Here is a 16,250-nt window from a genome sequence, read left to right as displayed (position 1 = left end):
TTGTTGTGAGTGATCCTAGTCTGACCCCCAATAGAAATGGTCAGCTTAAGTTTGTGGGCGTGGCCTATTTTCTGAATTAGCGCCCCCTAGGACCATTAAAACTGTCAGCCCCAAGCCATGCTTTGACTGAGGATTACGAAATTTGGTACTCTAATGTGGTGTCTCAGGACCTACAAAAAATTCTCTTGGAGCCAAGTGCAAAGTCGCACAGGAAGTCGGCCATTTTGGTCCAAGTGCACAATTTAGTGGTTTTCGCACACGTTGTTTGGAGAGTGATGCTCCGTTGCCCTTTTCACCAATCGCCTTCAGACGTCTGCTATATACTCTTAAGACATAGAGGAAAAAATTCAACCGTCGGATTTTAAATAAGTATAAAGGTGTGGGCGTGGCTAAGCCTCAAACTTTGACCTTTCGCCACACCATCTTTTTTTCACAGCTCCCTATTGGACTCCTTTTACCCAATCACCAGGAATCTCTGGTAAATAGCAGCAGACAAGTTGAGGTCACTTGGTCTCCAGTACTGGAAGGTTTTGAAAAAAGGCGGGGCTTTGGGAGCATGGCGAAATTCGCCATCACGCCATGGAAATACGTTTGCCTCTCATTTCTTCATTTATCGTGATATCACCTCGAAATTTGTTGTGAGTGATCCTAGTCTGACCCCCAATAGAAATGGTCAGCTTAAGTTTGTGGGCGTGGCCTATTTTCTGAATTAGCGCCCCCTAGGACCATTAAAACTGTCAGCCCCAAGCCATGCTTTGACTGAGGATTACGAAATTTGGTACTCTAATGTGGTGTCTCAGGACCTACAAAAAAGTCTCTTGGAGCCAAGTGCAAAGTCGCACAGGAAGTCGGCCATTTTGGTCCAAGTGCGCGATTTAGTGGTTTTCGCACACGTTGTTTGGAGAGTGATGCTCCGTCGCCCTTTTCACCGATCGCCTTCAGACGTCTGCTATATACTCTTAAGACATAGAGGAAAAAATTCAACCGTCGGATTTTAAATAAGTATAAAGGTGTGGGCGTGGCTAAGCCTCAAACTTTGACCTTTCGCCATTACATTCCTTGACTTAATAACTCCCATGTGCATGATCAGATCTATATCAAACTTTGTCTGTGTGATCACTGACCACATCTCAAGACAACGTCATTGTGGACAGGTGACATCACCTAAGCCCCGCCCCTGACAACAGGAAGTCTATTGTTTTATGGTGAAATGCCCATAGTTGTCCCCTCGAATTTAGTCAACATGACACTAAGGTCATGCACTGTCTTCATGATATTGCAATGACCATTCAGATCTGATAGCTTTCCAGATAGGGAGGGGCTTTAATGCCATGGCGAATTCTGGCATGACGCCGTGACTTTACGTTTGATCGTAACTTCCACAAACAGCCTCCCATCTGCACGAGACTGAACATGGCAATCAACAATCATGCCCTTTAGCCAATGAGACACAAACGGTTGGTGAAATTTGTATAATGTCACCACAGCGTCCCCTATACACCATTAAAACTGTAATAACTCCTACAGACAAGGTCGTAACTGCACCAAACTTGGTGGGCTCAGAGGGGATGCTGAGTCAGGGTGAGGTGCGGATGAGGTGACCGTTAGCGGTTTCTGGTGTCGGGGTGGTCAACGTTTCTGTTCCGCGGACGTGCCCTGGTGCCCTGGGCTGCCGGCCAGGCCAGAGCGGCGCGGAGCTGCGAGGGCCGAACGACGCTGCTTGCAGCTTTAATTTTCTTTTGTTCTTCATCATACACAGTGATGAGGGTTTGTTGCTACCTTTGCTGACATGTTTCGACGTTCACTGCCACCTTCATCAGAGCAACTTTCATTTCTAACTTAAATGATGATGTTGAGGAACAGTGAGTTAAAAAGATCGAATGAACTTTTGATGTTTCTGGTGTTTCAGCAAGTTGCTGTTGTGCTTTCAGCATTACTGATTCTTAAATCATTATATTATACATTTATTCAGTAGAATGTCTTTCTATTCTAAAGCTGCATTTATTTTTACCTACATGTAAATGTACATTCCTGAAAAACATCTGCTCAGTAAATGCTGACATTTCATTTTAGCCTATTTTGTATATTTATTACTTCGTCAGTTTATTGGTAGTTTATTAAGCTTGTTAAAATGTTTGATTTTAACACCGAGCAGTGCAAAAAGAATTAAGATTCAACAGTTGGTTGTATTCAGTGTTTTAAAACTGATTTAGGCTCAGAAATGTTGTGTATCCACTGTTGTTAGTGTCATTTTAGCATTCAGATAAGGTGCCAAACATCAAGATATCGGCCATGAAATCGGCCCAAAAAATCAACAGCACTTATTGGCCATTGGCTGACCATGCCCTCCTCATATCGGCAATAGAAAAACTATCAGTCAAACTCTACAATCAAGCCTAGCAACAAACGATGTTAAGCTGTCAAAAAGGATCCTCCAAAACCACATGTCAGGGTTTCACCATTGCAGCTATTGCATAACTAGTTAAATTATCTTATAACAAAAGAAATATTTCAACAGGTTTAATGCCAAATAATGAGTCATTTGTCCTTAGTTATTGAGATGCTCTACCACAAGGCCTGAACAAGGTGGACCAGATCCAAAAGTAATAATATGAAGAGCTCTTGAGATCAAAACGAGCACGCAATGATCTTTACTCCCATAATAAGAGAAAACCAGCCAGTGCAAACCCCAACAGATGGATTACTGTGTGACACAACCTTTCACACCCTGGTGTCAGCTGCTGTTGAGTGCCTGTTACAGTGAGGATGAGAACAGAGCCAGGTGTGTCCTAGTTAGTGTGTGGAGTGTTATTAATAGGTCATCGAGGACCCGGTTTTCAAAAGTCAGGCTTCTGTAACCTAGAGAATGACAGGTTCAGTACATTGAAGTTATATTATCCTGCGAGTAGGAATTCTACACACTCATCATCTGATTGCAAAGGTTAGCAGCATCAAGGGCTATGCCATTTGTGTATATTTGTATGCATGTTTTACATTTGAATTAGAGATTTTTTTTCCTCTAAAAATAGCATCAAAAAGACTGTTGAGGTTTGTGCTAACAAACTTGGTCGGTAACAAGATGGCGCCTGTGCTTGGCTTACCCACAGTCACCGGCCACTTTTTCAAACTTTTCTCCACTAACCTCCTCTTTTTCACCTTGCTCCTGTCTGCGATCCTATTCAGTAGTGTCCCTGCTACCATCTCCTATGATCGCCAGGCTCTTTTGTCCTTCCGTTCGTGCACGATCGCCCAAGATGCACAGAGGACGTACCATCCTGTTTGTTTACTTGAGTGGCGCACTGGCCCGGAGCCAAACGACGATCCCAACCAGGGCGCCTCCAGCGATGTTTATCCGGTCCCAGGAAAACGTCGGAGGAAAATAGGTAAACGAGCAGGAATCTAGGTGAGAATAAGACTTCTCTTAAAGCGTGGTTTATCTAGTAAACATCAGCACGATCTTCTGGCTTCTTGTCCTTTGTTTGGCGACCTGAGCGCCACTTCCGCATTCCCGCCAGGCTGCGTTGAGACGCGGTTTTTCCGTCCAAGTTTTTTAAGGTCGGTTTATCCTCATTCCTCAGTGGTTTCTCCTCCTGTTCCCTCCATAAGTGGTTTTTATAAACACCGTGGATCTAACACTGCTAATTTACGTCCACTTACTCCAACTGTTTCTGTAGTTTCTGATTCCTCCACCTCACTCAGCATGGCTCTATTAAATACCTGCTATGTTAACAATAAGTCCTTCCTGCTCAATGGTCTAATTCTCTCTAAAAACCTGGATTTTCTGTTTCTGACTGAAGTTTGGCAGCAAACATCTGATTATCCTGCTCTGATTGAACTCTGCCCGAGTGGTTATTCTTTTCTTAGCTAGCCCCGGGGTTCTAGTCGTGGTGGAGGTCTAGCTGTTGTTTTCAGACCATCATCCATGTAGCTCTACAACCTCTGGTCACTTTGCTTCCATTGAACTGCAGCTGATTAAAGTCGGGCGTAAGGACCCGTTCTGCTGTGCTGTGGTTTATCGTCCACCTGGTCCAAACGGTTCTTTCCTTCAGGAGTTTAGTGACTTTCTATCCTCCACTGTGAAGCTGTCCAGACTGGTGATTGTTGGTAACTTTAACATCCACATTGATGATCCCTCTGATCACTGCCATGAATTTCTCCAGCCTTATGGACTCCTTCAGCTTTACCCAGCATGTTTCTGGCCCCACACACACCAGGGGGCACACTCTAGACCTTGTTTTTACCCCAAGTCTAAATGCTGGCAGTTTTTGTCCTGAGGACGTTTATATTTCAGATCACCATTGCATTTTCTTTAACTTATCAGTTTCTGCGTCCCCACCTCCTGCTCGCCGTATGGTTAGTTCTCGTTTTCTTAATGAGAGCACAGCTAGAAATTTTTCTGATGCTTTTGATCCACCCTGTTCTTCTGATAACGACCCAGATTTCTTAACTTCTCAGTTTAATGAGCACCGCCTCTCCATTCTGGACAACATCTGTCCTGTCAGAACCAGATCAGTTCCTGCAGTGAACCCTACTCCCTGGTTTAATGACAGCCTTCGCAGCCTGAAGCACCAATGCAGAAAAATTGAGCGCTTGTGGAAGAAAACCCATCTCCACGTCCATCTGCTGCACCTAAAGGATCTTCTGACATCCTTTAGCTCTGCAGTCAGAGATGAGGGTTTCCTATTTTTCCAACCTGGTGTCCCAGAGCAAAGGGAGTCCCAAGGTGCTGTTTACCACCATCAGCAGCATCGTCTCTCCTGCCTCTCCTACAGCCTCCATCTACTCTGTTGCAGACTGTGAGAACTTTCTGTCTTTCTTTGTGGACAAAGTCAATAAGGTTAGATCTAGCATCTCTCCTTCAGCCTTATCGCTGCCTCTCCCGACTTCAATCAGGCCCATCATCCTAGATAGCTTTACTCCTGTTTCTTTGCCCGAGTTAACCAAACTAGTTAACTCTATGAAGACCTCTGGATGCCCCCTCGACATCTTACCCTCATCTTTGTTTAAAAGTGCTTTTTAGTCCATCGGTCCCAGCGTGCTCTCTATAATTAATGCTTCTCTGGTTTCTGGTCAGGTCCCTGTTTACTTTAAGAACGCTGTAATCCACCCGCTTCTTAAAAAACCAAGTCTTGACACCTCTCTTCATAGCAGCTTCAGACCCATCTCTAAACTTCCATTCATCTCCAAGATCTTGGAAAAGGTTGTGGCTAAACAACTCACAGCTGCTCTTAATGAACAAAACATCTATGATAGCTTCCAGTCAGGTTTTCGTAGAGCTCATTCTACTGAAACAGCTCTTCTTAGGGTCTCTAATGACCTTCTGACCCACAGTGATGCAGGGGACTGTTCTGTTCTGGTCCTGCTGGACCTGACTGCAGTCTTTGACACTGTTGACCATCACCTGCTACTGGAGAGGCTGAGAGACTGGGTAGGCCTATCCGGAACTGCTCTGGAGTGGTTCTCCTTGTATCTTTCTGAGCGTTCCTTTTCTGTGGCCATCTCAAAGTTTAGGTCCTCCACCACCTCTCTCACCCATGGTGTCCCACAAGGTTATGTGCCGGGGCCTCTGCTCTTCCTCCTCCATCTGCTTCCTCTTCATCACATCCTGAGCTCCTTCAAATGAATCTCCTACCATCTTTATGCAGATGACATCCAACTGTACAGCTCCTTTAAGCACCATGAGATGTCTAAGCTGCAACTGTTACACACCTGCTTAAGACTATCAAAACTTGGATGGCTGGGAGCTTTCTACAGCTGAATGAAGGTAAGACTGAGATCCTCTTGGTTAGCTTGCTTCTCACACCAAACCTTCCGTCAGGAATTTTGGTGTGACCTTTGACCCAGCTCTCACACTGGATTCTCATGTCATTTATCTTGTTCCCTCTTCCTTCTTCCATCTCAGGAACATTGCTGAGTCCCATTCTGTCCCGCTCTGAACTTGAGACTGTTCTCCACACCTTCATCTCCTCACGCTTAGACTACTGCAACTCTCTTTTCACGTGTCTGAGCAGAACCTCCCTGAACCGTCTACAGGTGGTTCAGAATTTAATTCAATTCAATTCAAATTCAAAAACACTTTATTAATCCCAGAGGGAAATTGATTACTGTAGTAGCTCAGAATAATAATAATAATAATAATAAAGTCATCAAAGAGTTATTGTATATTACAATGGCTGTTGGCAGGAAGGATCTCCAGTAGCGGTCAGTGTTGCAGCGAAACTGAAGAAGACTGACTGAAACACTCTTCCGTTGTCGGACAGTCTTGTGAAGAGAATGCTCAGGGTTGTCCATCATTTTCTTGATTATCTGGAGAATCCTTCTTTACATTATCTCCTCCAGTGTTTCCACACTCATCCCCAGAACAGAACCAGCCTTTTTTATTAGGCTGTTGAGCCTTTTCAGGCCCTGCTTCTGATGCTACTACCCCAACAGACGACGGATGATGAGATTACACTCTCAACAACAGACTTGTAGAAGATCTACAGCATCTTGCTACAGACATTGAAGGACCTAAACGTCCTCAAGAAGTGCAGTCTGCTGTGTCCCTTCTTGTAAACGGCTTCGCTGTTCTTTCTCCAGTCCAGTCTGTTGTCCAGGTGAACTCCAAGGTATTTGTATTCCTCAACCACCTCCACTTCTCCCATGATGGAAACAGTGTTTGACTCCACCCTGTTTCTTCAGAAGTCTAAAATCATCTCCTTTGTTTTGTTCACCTTCACGGTCAGATGATTGTTTCCACACCATGCCACAAAGCGCTCCACCAGCTCTCTATACTCAGCTTCCTGTCCATCTCTGATACACCCGACAACTGCAGAGTCATCTGAGTATTTTTGTAGATGACAGGTCTCTGATTTGTACTGGAAGTCTGAGGTGTACAGGGTGAAAAGGAATGGTGACAGTACAGTCCCCTGTGGTGCTCCAATGGTACTGATCACCTGGTTTGATGTGCAGTTCTTCAGCCTCACAAACTGTGGTCTGTTTGTCAGGTAGTCTTTAATCCAGGCGATAGTTGAGGCCCCCACTTGTGTCTTCTGGAGTTTCTGGCAAAGTACATCAGGCTGGATTGCGTTAAATGCACTGGAGAAATCAAAGAACATGACCCTCACAGTGCTGCCTGCTTTGTCCAGATGACAGAGGATTGGTTGAAGCAGCTGGATGATGGCATCTTCAACTCCAACTCCATGGCGATAAGCAAACTGCAGCAGGTCCTGATATGTTCTAGTTTGCTTATTCAGGTGGACCAACAGGAGTCTCTCCAGGACCTTCATCATGTGGGATGTCAGGGCAACCGGTCTGTAGTCGTCAGTGACTGATGGGCGAGTTTTCTTTGGAACTGGAACAAGGCAGGATGTCTTCCACAGGACTGGAACCTTCTCCTGGGCCAGGCTGAGGTTGAAGAGGTGCTGCAGAATCCCACAGAGCTGCTCTGCACAGGCCTTCAGTACCCTGGGGCTGACACCATCTGGACCTGCAGCCTTGTTCCTGTTCAGTCTCTCCAGCTGCCTCTTCACCTGACTTCTAGAGACAGATCAGTGGGAGGGGGAGGTAAATGGGGCAGCAGCATCTCCTGACTTGGTTGAAGACAGATTTCTAGAACCAGAAGAGTCCATGACTGTGTTAGAGGACAAAAGAGCTGGCGTGTCACAGGAAAATGTTGGATCAGAGGAGGATGGGATGTCTGATTGGCTGGGGACAGGCAAGGATAATGCTGGGTTTGTTCCTGAACTGAACCTATTGAAGAACTTGTGCAGTTCATTGGCTGTGTCCAGGCTGCCATCTGTGCAATCCTTCCTCTGCTTGAAGCCTGTGATCTTCTTCATCCCTGACCAGACATCTCTGATATTGTTCCTCTGTAGTTTGTTCTCCAGCTTATTCCTGTATGCCTCCTTGCTGTCTCTTATCTTGACCTTCAGTTGCTTCTGTATACTCCTCAATAATTCCCTGTCTCCCTTCTTGAAGGCTCCTTTTTCTCATTTAGCAAATTCTTCAGTTCACTGGTGATCCAGGGTTTATTAGCGAAGTGGGTATGATGTTGTCCACACAGAAGTTTATATAGTCAGTGACACATCCAGTCATGGCATTGATGTCCTCTTCATATCCTTGGCAGAGAGTCATCCAATCTGTGGTCTCAAAACAACTCTGCAGGGCTTCTTCAGCGTCCTGTGACCATTTTCTCACAGTTCTTCTCGTCAAAGGTTGCCTCTGAGCAAGTGGTTTGTATTCTGAGCAGAGAAAAACAAGATTGTGATCTGATTGTCCCAGAGGAGGTCTTGTTTTGGACAAGTGTGCATTCTTTACATTTGCATAACACAAATCCAATGTCTTGTTTCCTCTGGTGGAGCAGCTGACAAACTGTTGAAATGTTGGAAGTGTAGCAAGAGTGCGAGGCATGATTAAAATCACCAGATATAGCCACAAATGCATTGGGGTGCTGGGTTTGTAGCTTAGCGACAACGAAACTGATGGCATCACATGCACTTTCAGCAATGGCTGAAGGTGGAATATAAATGGTTGCCAAGACAACACTGGTGAACTCTTTTGGCAAATAATATGGCCTGTGCTCTTCTTCTGACCAAGTCCTCCAAACACACCCACATCACCACACTTTTCTTCCAGCTTCACTGGCTGCCAGTCAACTTCAGGGTTCATTTCAAGATCCTGGTTCTGGTCTATAGGGCCTTACATGGACAAGCACCATCTTACATTGGTAATCTTCTTAGTCCTTACACCCCCTGAGGTCCAGTGATCAAAGCCTACTGGTTGTGCAGCGCACCAGGCTAAAGACCAAAGGTGATGGATCATTTGCTGCTGTGGCCCCTTGACTCTGGAACTCTCTCCCCCTGAGCCTGAGATCAGTGGACTCACTTAAAAAGCAGCTGAAAACTCACCTGTTCAAGCTGGCTTTTGTATGACCGTCTTCACCATGCTCTCTTTATTCTGCTCTCCTCACCTATTCCACCTTCCTCAGGATCCACTAATTTCCCTCTTTCCTATTCACTCTCTCTCTTTCTTAACATTTTCTTAATCACAATTGTCTATTTTGTGCTCATTTTAAATATATTTTAACCATTTTCTAAATTATTTTTTATATTTTTACATTTTTTGTTTTTGTGAAGCGCCTCGTGATTTTTATCTTGAGAGGCGCTATAGAAATGATACTTTTTTCTTCTTCTTCTAAAGTGTAAAACTGCTGGGTTTATGAAAGTCATACATATTTATTTATTGTTGTTTCACAGGTAGATTCCAATGAAACCACCCATCCCATCACCTGTGGGGGTGCTGGTGAGTCTTTGTAGCTTGGGAGGACCTTTAGTGTGACGCTCCCGCTGCAGTCCCTTAACAGCTCCTGGAGTTCACGGGGGTTGCTCCCAACTTCATGACCGTTGACCTCAAGGATGATGTCCCCTGTGTGCAGCATGCCCTGCTTGTCGATGGGTCTACCGTGCAGGATCCGCGCGATCACCATCTCCCCCTGAACCACACGGAACGTCACTCCCTGAAAGAGAGTATGAGTTGGTCGGCACTCCACATCCGCAGATAACAAATTAACAAAAAGCAAACTAATTCAGTTATATTGTGATTTGTAATGTGTCGTTATGAAAAAGCTCGAGTTGCTGCTTCCTTCCAGATGGCAAAAGTAGCAAAAGGTAAAAGAGGTTACTGCCAAAAGAGGCATTTCCTCTGGAGACCTGTAGGCCGGACAAACTCACCAGAGGCTCCCCGGCTCTCTTCTGGATGCCAATCATCCGGACAGCATCAGCTGGCATGAGTGAACTTGTCAAAATGGAGTTGCAGCTTTCAGCAGTGTGGGATGGCTTGTAGGCCTTTGCAGCCACTTCGTCATGAGCCTCTATTAAAGACTGGAAGAGAGCGAGAGATAGAAGTCAAGCTGCAGAGCCTGCCTTGTTAAGATCAGCTGATCTAACCCCCCACCTATGCACCCTCGTACCCTGCACACACACACACACACACACACACACACACACACACACACACACACACACACACACACACACACACACACACACACACACACACACACACACACACACACACACACACACACACACACACACACACACACACAGAGGGAATGAGGGAATATAAAGCTCTGATATTCACTTTCAGAAAATTGAATAAAAGCTCATCCCTATACTGATCTTTAGTCTAAAGCCGGGCGTACACTGTGCAAATTTTTCACATTTTTGAGACGATTTTCCAGTCGTGCGAGAATCCACGAGATCGGGGCGAGTTTTGCGCCGAGCGTCGTGTAGTGTACAGGGGGTTACGAGAGGCGATTAACACCACGTGACCAGCTGCCGATCAGCAATCGTGAGGTCGCACGGACTTCTGGCGTGTTTAATATTTTGTTCGTCCCTCGTGAGGGTATCGCACTGTTGAAGCGGCGCTGCGAGCGGCTGCGACCCAAAAAGTATCAGAACCGCTCACGGCACATGCTCAATCATGCATCAACACCGCTCGCCCGCTATTTCCCTAATAACACACGTTGTTCGTTTTTATTTCTACACGTTTTTTTTTACTCACAAATATTGTCAAGAAAGCGTGTTTGTCGTGTTCATGTCAAATTAAACTGATCACAAAACACAGATTTACTTTCTTTATGTCGTTTTCCTCATCCAACCCCCATAAATCCCTGTGTGTCCTCCTGCAGCACTCCCGAAGGACAACAGGCAAGACAAGACAAAAAAGTCTGACGTGTTGAGTAAAAACTACTATTTTTAGCATATTTTTTAGGGCCGACATGTTGCTACCAGACGTACAGTGTGAGCGCATGACTCGTGAGATCTGCCCTGCGAGGAAGTCGTACAGTTTGAGCTGAAGCTGAGAGCTACGAGTGAAAAAGTCGCACAGTGTATGCCCGGCTTAACCCCACTGCCCACCCCGTCTATTTAACATTATAACATCATCAGAAAGGGATTACAGGCTTAAATACCTGAAAATGAGGCTCCTGGAGGATTCTGGCCAGCTCAGCCGCAGCAAGATTTTTTCCTGGCAGCATGTTGAGAGAATCTAAGATCTCTGCGACCAGTTGAACATTATCATCTCGCACAGCTTCTAGCTTAATGTCCTCAAGACATTCATGAGCCTAAATCCACATAAGAACAATGACAGAAGAGTGTAAAGGGATGGGCCAAGTGGAAAAACTATATTTCTAAGCTTTTGGAGCATGCATAAACAGGGACACTCATTTTAAAATAATGATTACTTATTAGGGAACCAGATATCGAACTATTATTAATATTGGCCGATTTCGGCATTAAAATGTAACATAGGAAAGTATCTGTATCCTCAATCAATCAATCAATCAAAGCTTTATTTATAAAGCGCCTTCCGCAACCCTGTCAGGAAGCCCAAGGCGCTGAACATGGTACAGTAGAAGTACAAATATAGTGAATAAATCAAAAATAAAAGCAATTCAGAAATAAAAGCAATTCAAATTACAAAAAAAAAGGTGAAACATTCTAGTACAGGACAGATGGGTAAAACAAGGCATAGAGTGAACCAATGAAAACTGTGAAAGAAATTCAACGTAAAAGAGGGCCGAATCAAACATGTTCAGGAAACGCCAAGCGGAGAAGGTGTGTTTTTAGGCGACTCTTAAAGACTGGCAGAGATGGGGACAGCCTAACTGAGGGTGGCAACTGGTTCCAGAGAGACGGCGCTAGGACTGAGAAAGCCCGGTCCCCGCGAGTACGACACCTCGAACGAGAGACAGCGAGCAGGCCTTGTTCAGAGGAGCGCAGAGCGCGTGATGGAGAATGTTTGTTCAGGAGTGTGGCTAGATAGGGGGGAGCACCACCCTGGAAGAAATTGTAAACAAAGACGAGGATTTTGAATTGTGCACAATAGCAAACAGGAAGTCCTAAAATGTTTTAGTTTTCATGAGGGGGACATAGTATGTATCAGTCGTGGTTTACAGTGGGGCAAAAAAGTATTTAGTCGGCCACCGATTGTGCAAGTTTTCCCACTTAAAATGATGACAGAGGTCAGTAATTTTCATCATAGGTACACTTCAACTGTGAGAGACAGAATGTGAAAAAAAAATCCATGAATTCACATGGCAGGATTTTTAAAGAATTTATTTGTAAATCAGGGTGGAAAATTTTCAACTTGAGTAAAGAACACTTTAACTACACCGACTTGAAACTAAATAAGTAAAATTCACATCCCACTCTGGATCAATAAAACTCTATATTTAGGCCCGAGCAGCGAAGGGCTATTGTAATTGCTCTGTTTATTATTAGGCCAGAGCAGCGAAGCTATAATTTCATAAATGAAAGAATTACAGTTACAAAATTTTCTATGGCCATTCCTCATCGATCCCCAAAGAAAAATGAATGGTCGATTGATGATTTCACACAAGTCCCGCCCCCTCAGGACAAAAAAGATCAAGTTTAACTGTGAAATTCTCCAAAATTTGCCATTTCATATAATCACCACAAACTTGTAGCAGGTAAATGAAGACAAGTTGGGGTTGCTTGGCAACACTTTATGGGAACGTTCAAAAATCAGCGGGGATGTGATGGCGTGGCTAAGTCAGGCATAACGTCATGGCCATTTGTTTGCCTCCCATTTTGTCAATTCTGTTATCGCCATGAAATTTCTAGTGAGTGATCCTAGTACAATCCTCAATAAAACTTGACATCAAAAGTTGGTAGACGTGGCTAATGTTTAGAAATAGCGCTCCCTAGCACCCTTAAAGTGCCAGCCCTAAGCCAATGCTTTGACTAAGGATTGTGAAATTTTGTACACTTATGTAGTGTCTCAGGACCTACAAAAAAACTCTCCTGAAGCCATGCTCCATATCGCACAGGAAGTCGGCCATTTTGGTCCAAGTACACCATTTTGTGTTTTTTTTTTTTCACACTTTAAAGGTACGCCAATCCCCAAGTGCCCTTTTCCCCATCGCCTTTAAACTTCTGCTGAATAATCTTAAGACATAGAGGGGAAAACTGAACCTACGGATTTTCCAAAAGTCTAACGGTGTGGGCGTGGCTAGGCCTCAAACATTGACTTGTCACCACACATGCTTTACTCTCAAAGCTCACAAATTGACTCCTTTAACTTAATCAACATGAATCTCTGGCAGATAGCAGTAGACATGTTGGGGTCACTTGGTGTCCAGTACTGGCAGGTTTCTAAAAAGGGCGAGGCTATGGGGGGCATGGCCAATTTTGACATCACGCCATGGAATTACATTTGCCTCTCATTTCCTCAATTCTGATGTTATCAGTACAACAATTCAGGTGATTGATACAAATCCAAACCTCAATAGATATTAACCAAAAAATCTGGTGGGCATGGCTTAGTTTTGCACTAGCGCCCCCTAGGTCCATTAAAAATGTCAGACCCAAGCCATGCTTTGACAGAGGATTATGAAATTTTGTAAACTTATGTAATGTCTTAGGACCTACAAAAAACTGTCTTGGAGCCATTCTCCCTAACCCACAGGAAGTTGGCCATTTTGGTCCAAGTACGCCATTTTGTCATTTTTGCACATGTTAAAGGTCAACTCCACAGCGCCCTTTGACCTATCGCCTATATATTTCTGCTAAAAACTCTTAAGATATAGCGGGAGAAACTGAACCTACGGATTTTCCAAAAGTTTAACAGTGTGGGCGTGGCTAACCCCTTCTTTCCACCGGAGCCGTCAGCAGCACGTTACTGCAGCAGCACGTCTTGCTCGCGTAAGCTGCTGCTTGGCCCTTCCCACTAGACGCGAAGCAGCAGGGGAGCAGCTGTCACCGACAGAGCACGAAGTCACACGAGTGACTTTGTCAGTAAACACAACAACAAGCAGGAGAAAACTGCAAAATGGCTCCAAAAGGTTTGTGTTTTATGTTCTGTCCGTTTTATAATCGCCAATACGGACCTGAAAAACAAAGGAGACCGCTAGCTAGGTGATAACTTCTCACGGGGCCACAAAGTTAGTAACTTTTTAAAGTAAAGCAACCAGAAGGCAGTACGTTTCTTTATTCTGAAAATCTCGGGAGCTTCGCTCCGTTTCCGCGTCCAATTTCCTGTCTTTCCTTCCCCAAAAATGTCGAACTTGACCCGTTTCAGAGGCATCGCACGTAGAAAATAGAACCGGCGTGTAAGGGCCGCGACATGCTGCTCCTGAGACGCGGCCGACTCGCGCTGCTGACGGCTCCGGTGGGAAAAAGTTCTGTTGACCACAGCGGTTCCTATCAGCAGCTATGACGTGCTGCTGCAGTAACGTGCTGCTGACGGCTCCGGTGGAAAGAAGGGATTAGGCTGAAAACATTGACCTGTCACCACACCATTATTTACTTTCAGAGCTCCCTATTGGACTCCTAATCAACAGCAATCTCTGCCAATTAGCAATACAAGAGTTGGGGTCGCTTGGGGTTTAGTACTGGCAGGTTTCAAAAAGGGCGGGGCTCTGGGAGCATGGCGAAATTTGCCATCACGCCATGGAAATAGGTTTGCCTCTCATTTCGACAGTTATGATATTGCCACGAAACTTCTGGTGAGTCATCCTAGTCTGAACCCCAATAGAAATTGACATCATAAGTTGATGGGTGTGGCATATTTTCTGAAATAGCGCCCTCTAGGACCAGTTTCACATTCGCTTTGGTCTGCTCATTTTTCTTTTTTTGCAGTATTAGACGTTTTTACACTAGGTTAACTACAGCATTTCACACTGTGGTTAATAGTCAAACCAGTTAATCCTTGCAACCCTAATGCTAATAGCATTTAATTTCTACTGGTATGGCTACTGGGATGACAATAATCCAATCTAAAATATATTCAATGATAAAACTGTTTGTAAATTATATACTACAATGGACTGCCACAGAATGCAGTGGTATGAAGCAGGTACCTTCTATGGCTCTGCCCCATATCTCCTCTGGCTGCAGACATCTAAAAATAAATGGGATGGTGTGGATTTTTATTCCACTTGTAGAATTTAGTCATTCTTAGTTTCATGACCAAAGTGTTTGTTTTTTTCGGAATCCCACTTGATCGTGAGCGTGCTACCCACTAGCGTTAGCATTAGCCAATCTGCCCTTATTGTCACTTTTGATCCTAAACTTTGGACCGTTTCTCCCTTTCACAATGGTTTGTGTCTTTGCTCATCATCTTTTTTCTTATTTAACTAACTCTTTTTCAAAAGAGTTGTGTCTTTGCTGTTTTTCTTTAATTTTCCACCCTATATTACCACATTGTGGGCCAGACTGTGGTGTGGTGCGCACATTTAACAAAGCCTCAAATCAGTAAAATATGATTCAAGGAATTAAACTAATTGAACCGTTTGAGGATTTGTTTCAAGCCTAAAAAGCAGCAGAGCCCATGAATGTATTTGCTCTTTTAAATGTAAAATAAGGCTCCTTATGGAATACAAATACATTTTGTAATTTTTTTTGCCATATTGTGCAACTAAAATGAAGAAGTGTAACAGATTTTAGAGAAATGAAAGATGAGGTCAGAGTAAACTGGTTCTGATTTAGTGACCTAGGAATACACAGGAGTAATATATGTATGTGTGTGTGCTTCACCTGGGCGAGGGAGCGGACAATGGGGCTCTCCATGATGCCTCTGAGGAAGATGAGGTCAATATCTTTAGCTCCTGTGCTTGAAGGCAGGTCTTTAAGGTTGTCCAGCACCTGCTGCATGGCTGTAAAAGAAGTAACACATCTCAGGCCTTTCTCAGAGATTGGTTATTTTCTGCATTATAAAAAATTTTAGTTTACAACCAAACAAACATCTTGAGAAATGTTACAAGTGGACAATGACTGAAATAAAGAGCATGTTCTTGAACCAAAAAACGTGCAGGTTCATCAGTTCTATATTAGCTATAATATGCAGTGGCTCACTTCATCGGCTACTGCCCCCCAGGCCCAACCCAACCCCAGACAAACAGAAGAAAATGGACGGATGGGTAAGAAATGGAATAAATAATTTATTCTTAAATAGGTTCAGGGAAGTTAATTAAATCACACAAAATCAATTCCTAGTTCTGTTACTAAACTGATGAGACACAGCAAATGATATTTCATAGATTTGGATATTCCTAGAGGCTTGGTAACAGTTTTTAGCCTGGGGTCTTAAGACACGCAAAAAAACTGATCCATCCAACGCCAAATAACCGCGCTTTACAACACTGCATGTAACCTCGCACCATCTGCGAATGATATAGAATATAATAGCAACACCACAGGGAGTCCCACTGTTGTGGGCTCTAACTTTTAACACACAGAGATATA

General features: G+C 44.1%; 1 protein-coding gene across 7 annotated transcripts in view; it reads right to left on the bottom strand.

The window, feature by feature from the left end:
- LOC107374067 (protein PALS2) overlaps positions 1-16,250 on the bottom strand; it is a 65,538-nt gene that overhangs the window by 25,196 nt on the left and 24,092 nt on the right. For all 7 annotated transcript variants that reach the window (XM_054735046.2, XM_054735042.2, XM_054735051.2 and 4 more), the window contains 4 exons: positions 15,543-15,661; positions 10,955-11,107; positions 9,711-9,860; positions 9,269-9,496 (listed from right to left, as the gene is read on the bottom strand). In XM_054735046.2, the coding sequence (XP_054591021.2) occupies positions 9,269-9,496; positions 9,711-9,860; positions 10,955-11,107; positions 15,543-15,659 (648 nt within the window). In that variant the 5' untranslated portion in view covers positions 15,660-15,661. The remainder of the gene's footprint in view (positions 1-9,268; positions 9,497-9,710; positions 9,861-10,954; positions 11,108-15,542; positions 15,662-16,250) is intronic.

The sequence above is a fragment of the Nothobranchius furzeri genome, chromosome 5, assembly GCF_043380555.1.
Source record: "Nothobranchius furzeri strain GRZ-AD chromosome 5, NfurGRZ-RIMD1, whole genome shotgun sequence".
NCBI classification, from domain to species: domain Eukaryota; kingdom Metazoa; phylum Chordata; class Actinopteri; order Cyprinodontiformes; family Nothobranchiidae; genus Nothobranchius; species Nothobranchius furzeri.
Note: the sequence above shows the minus strand (reverse complement) of the source record. Positions and strands in the feature narration are given on the sequence as shown.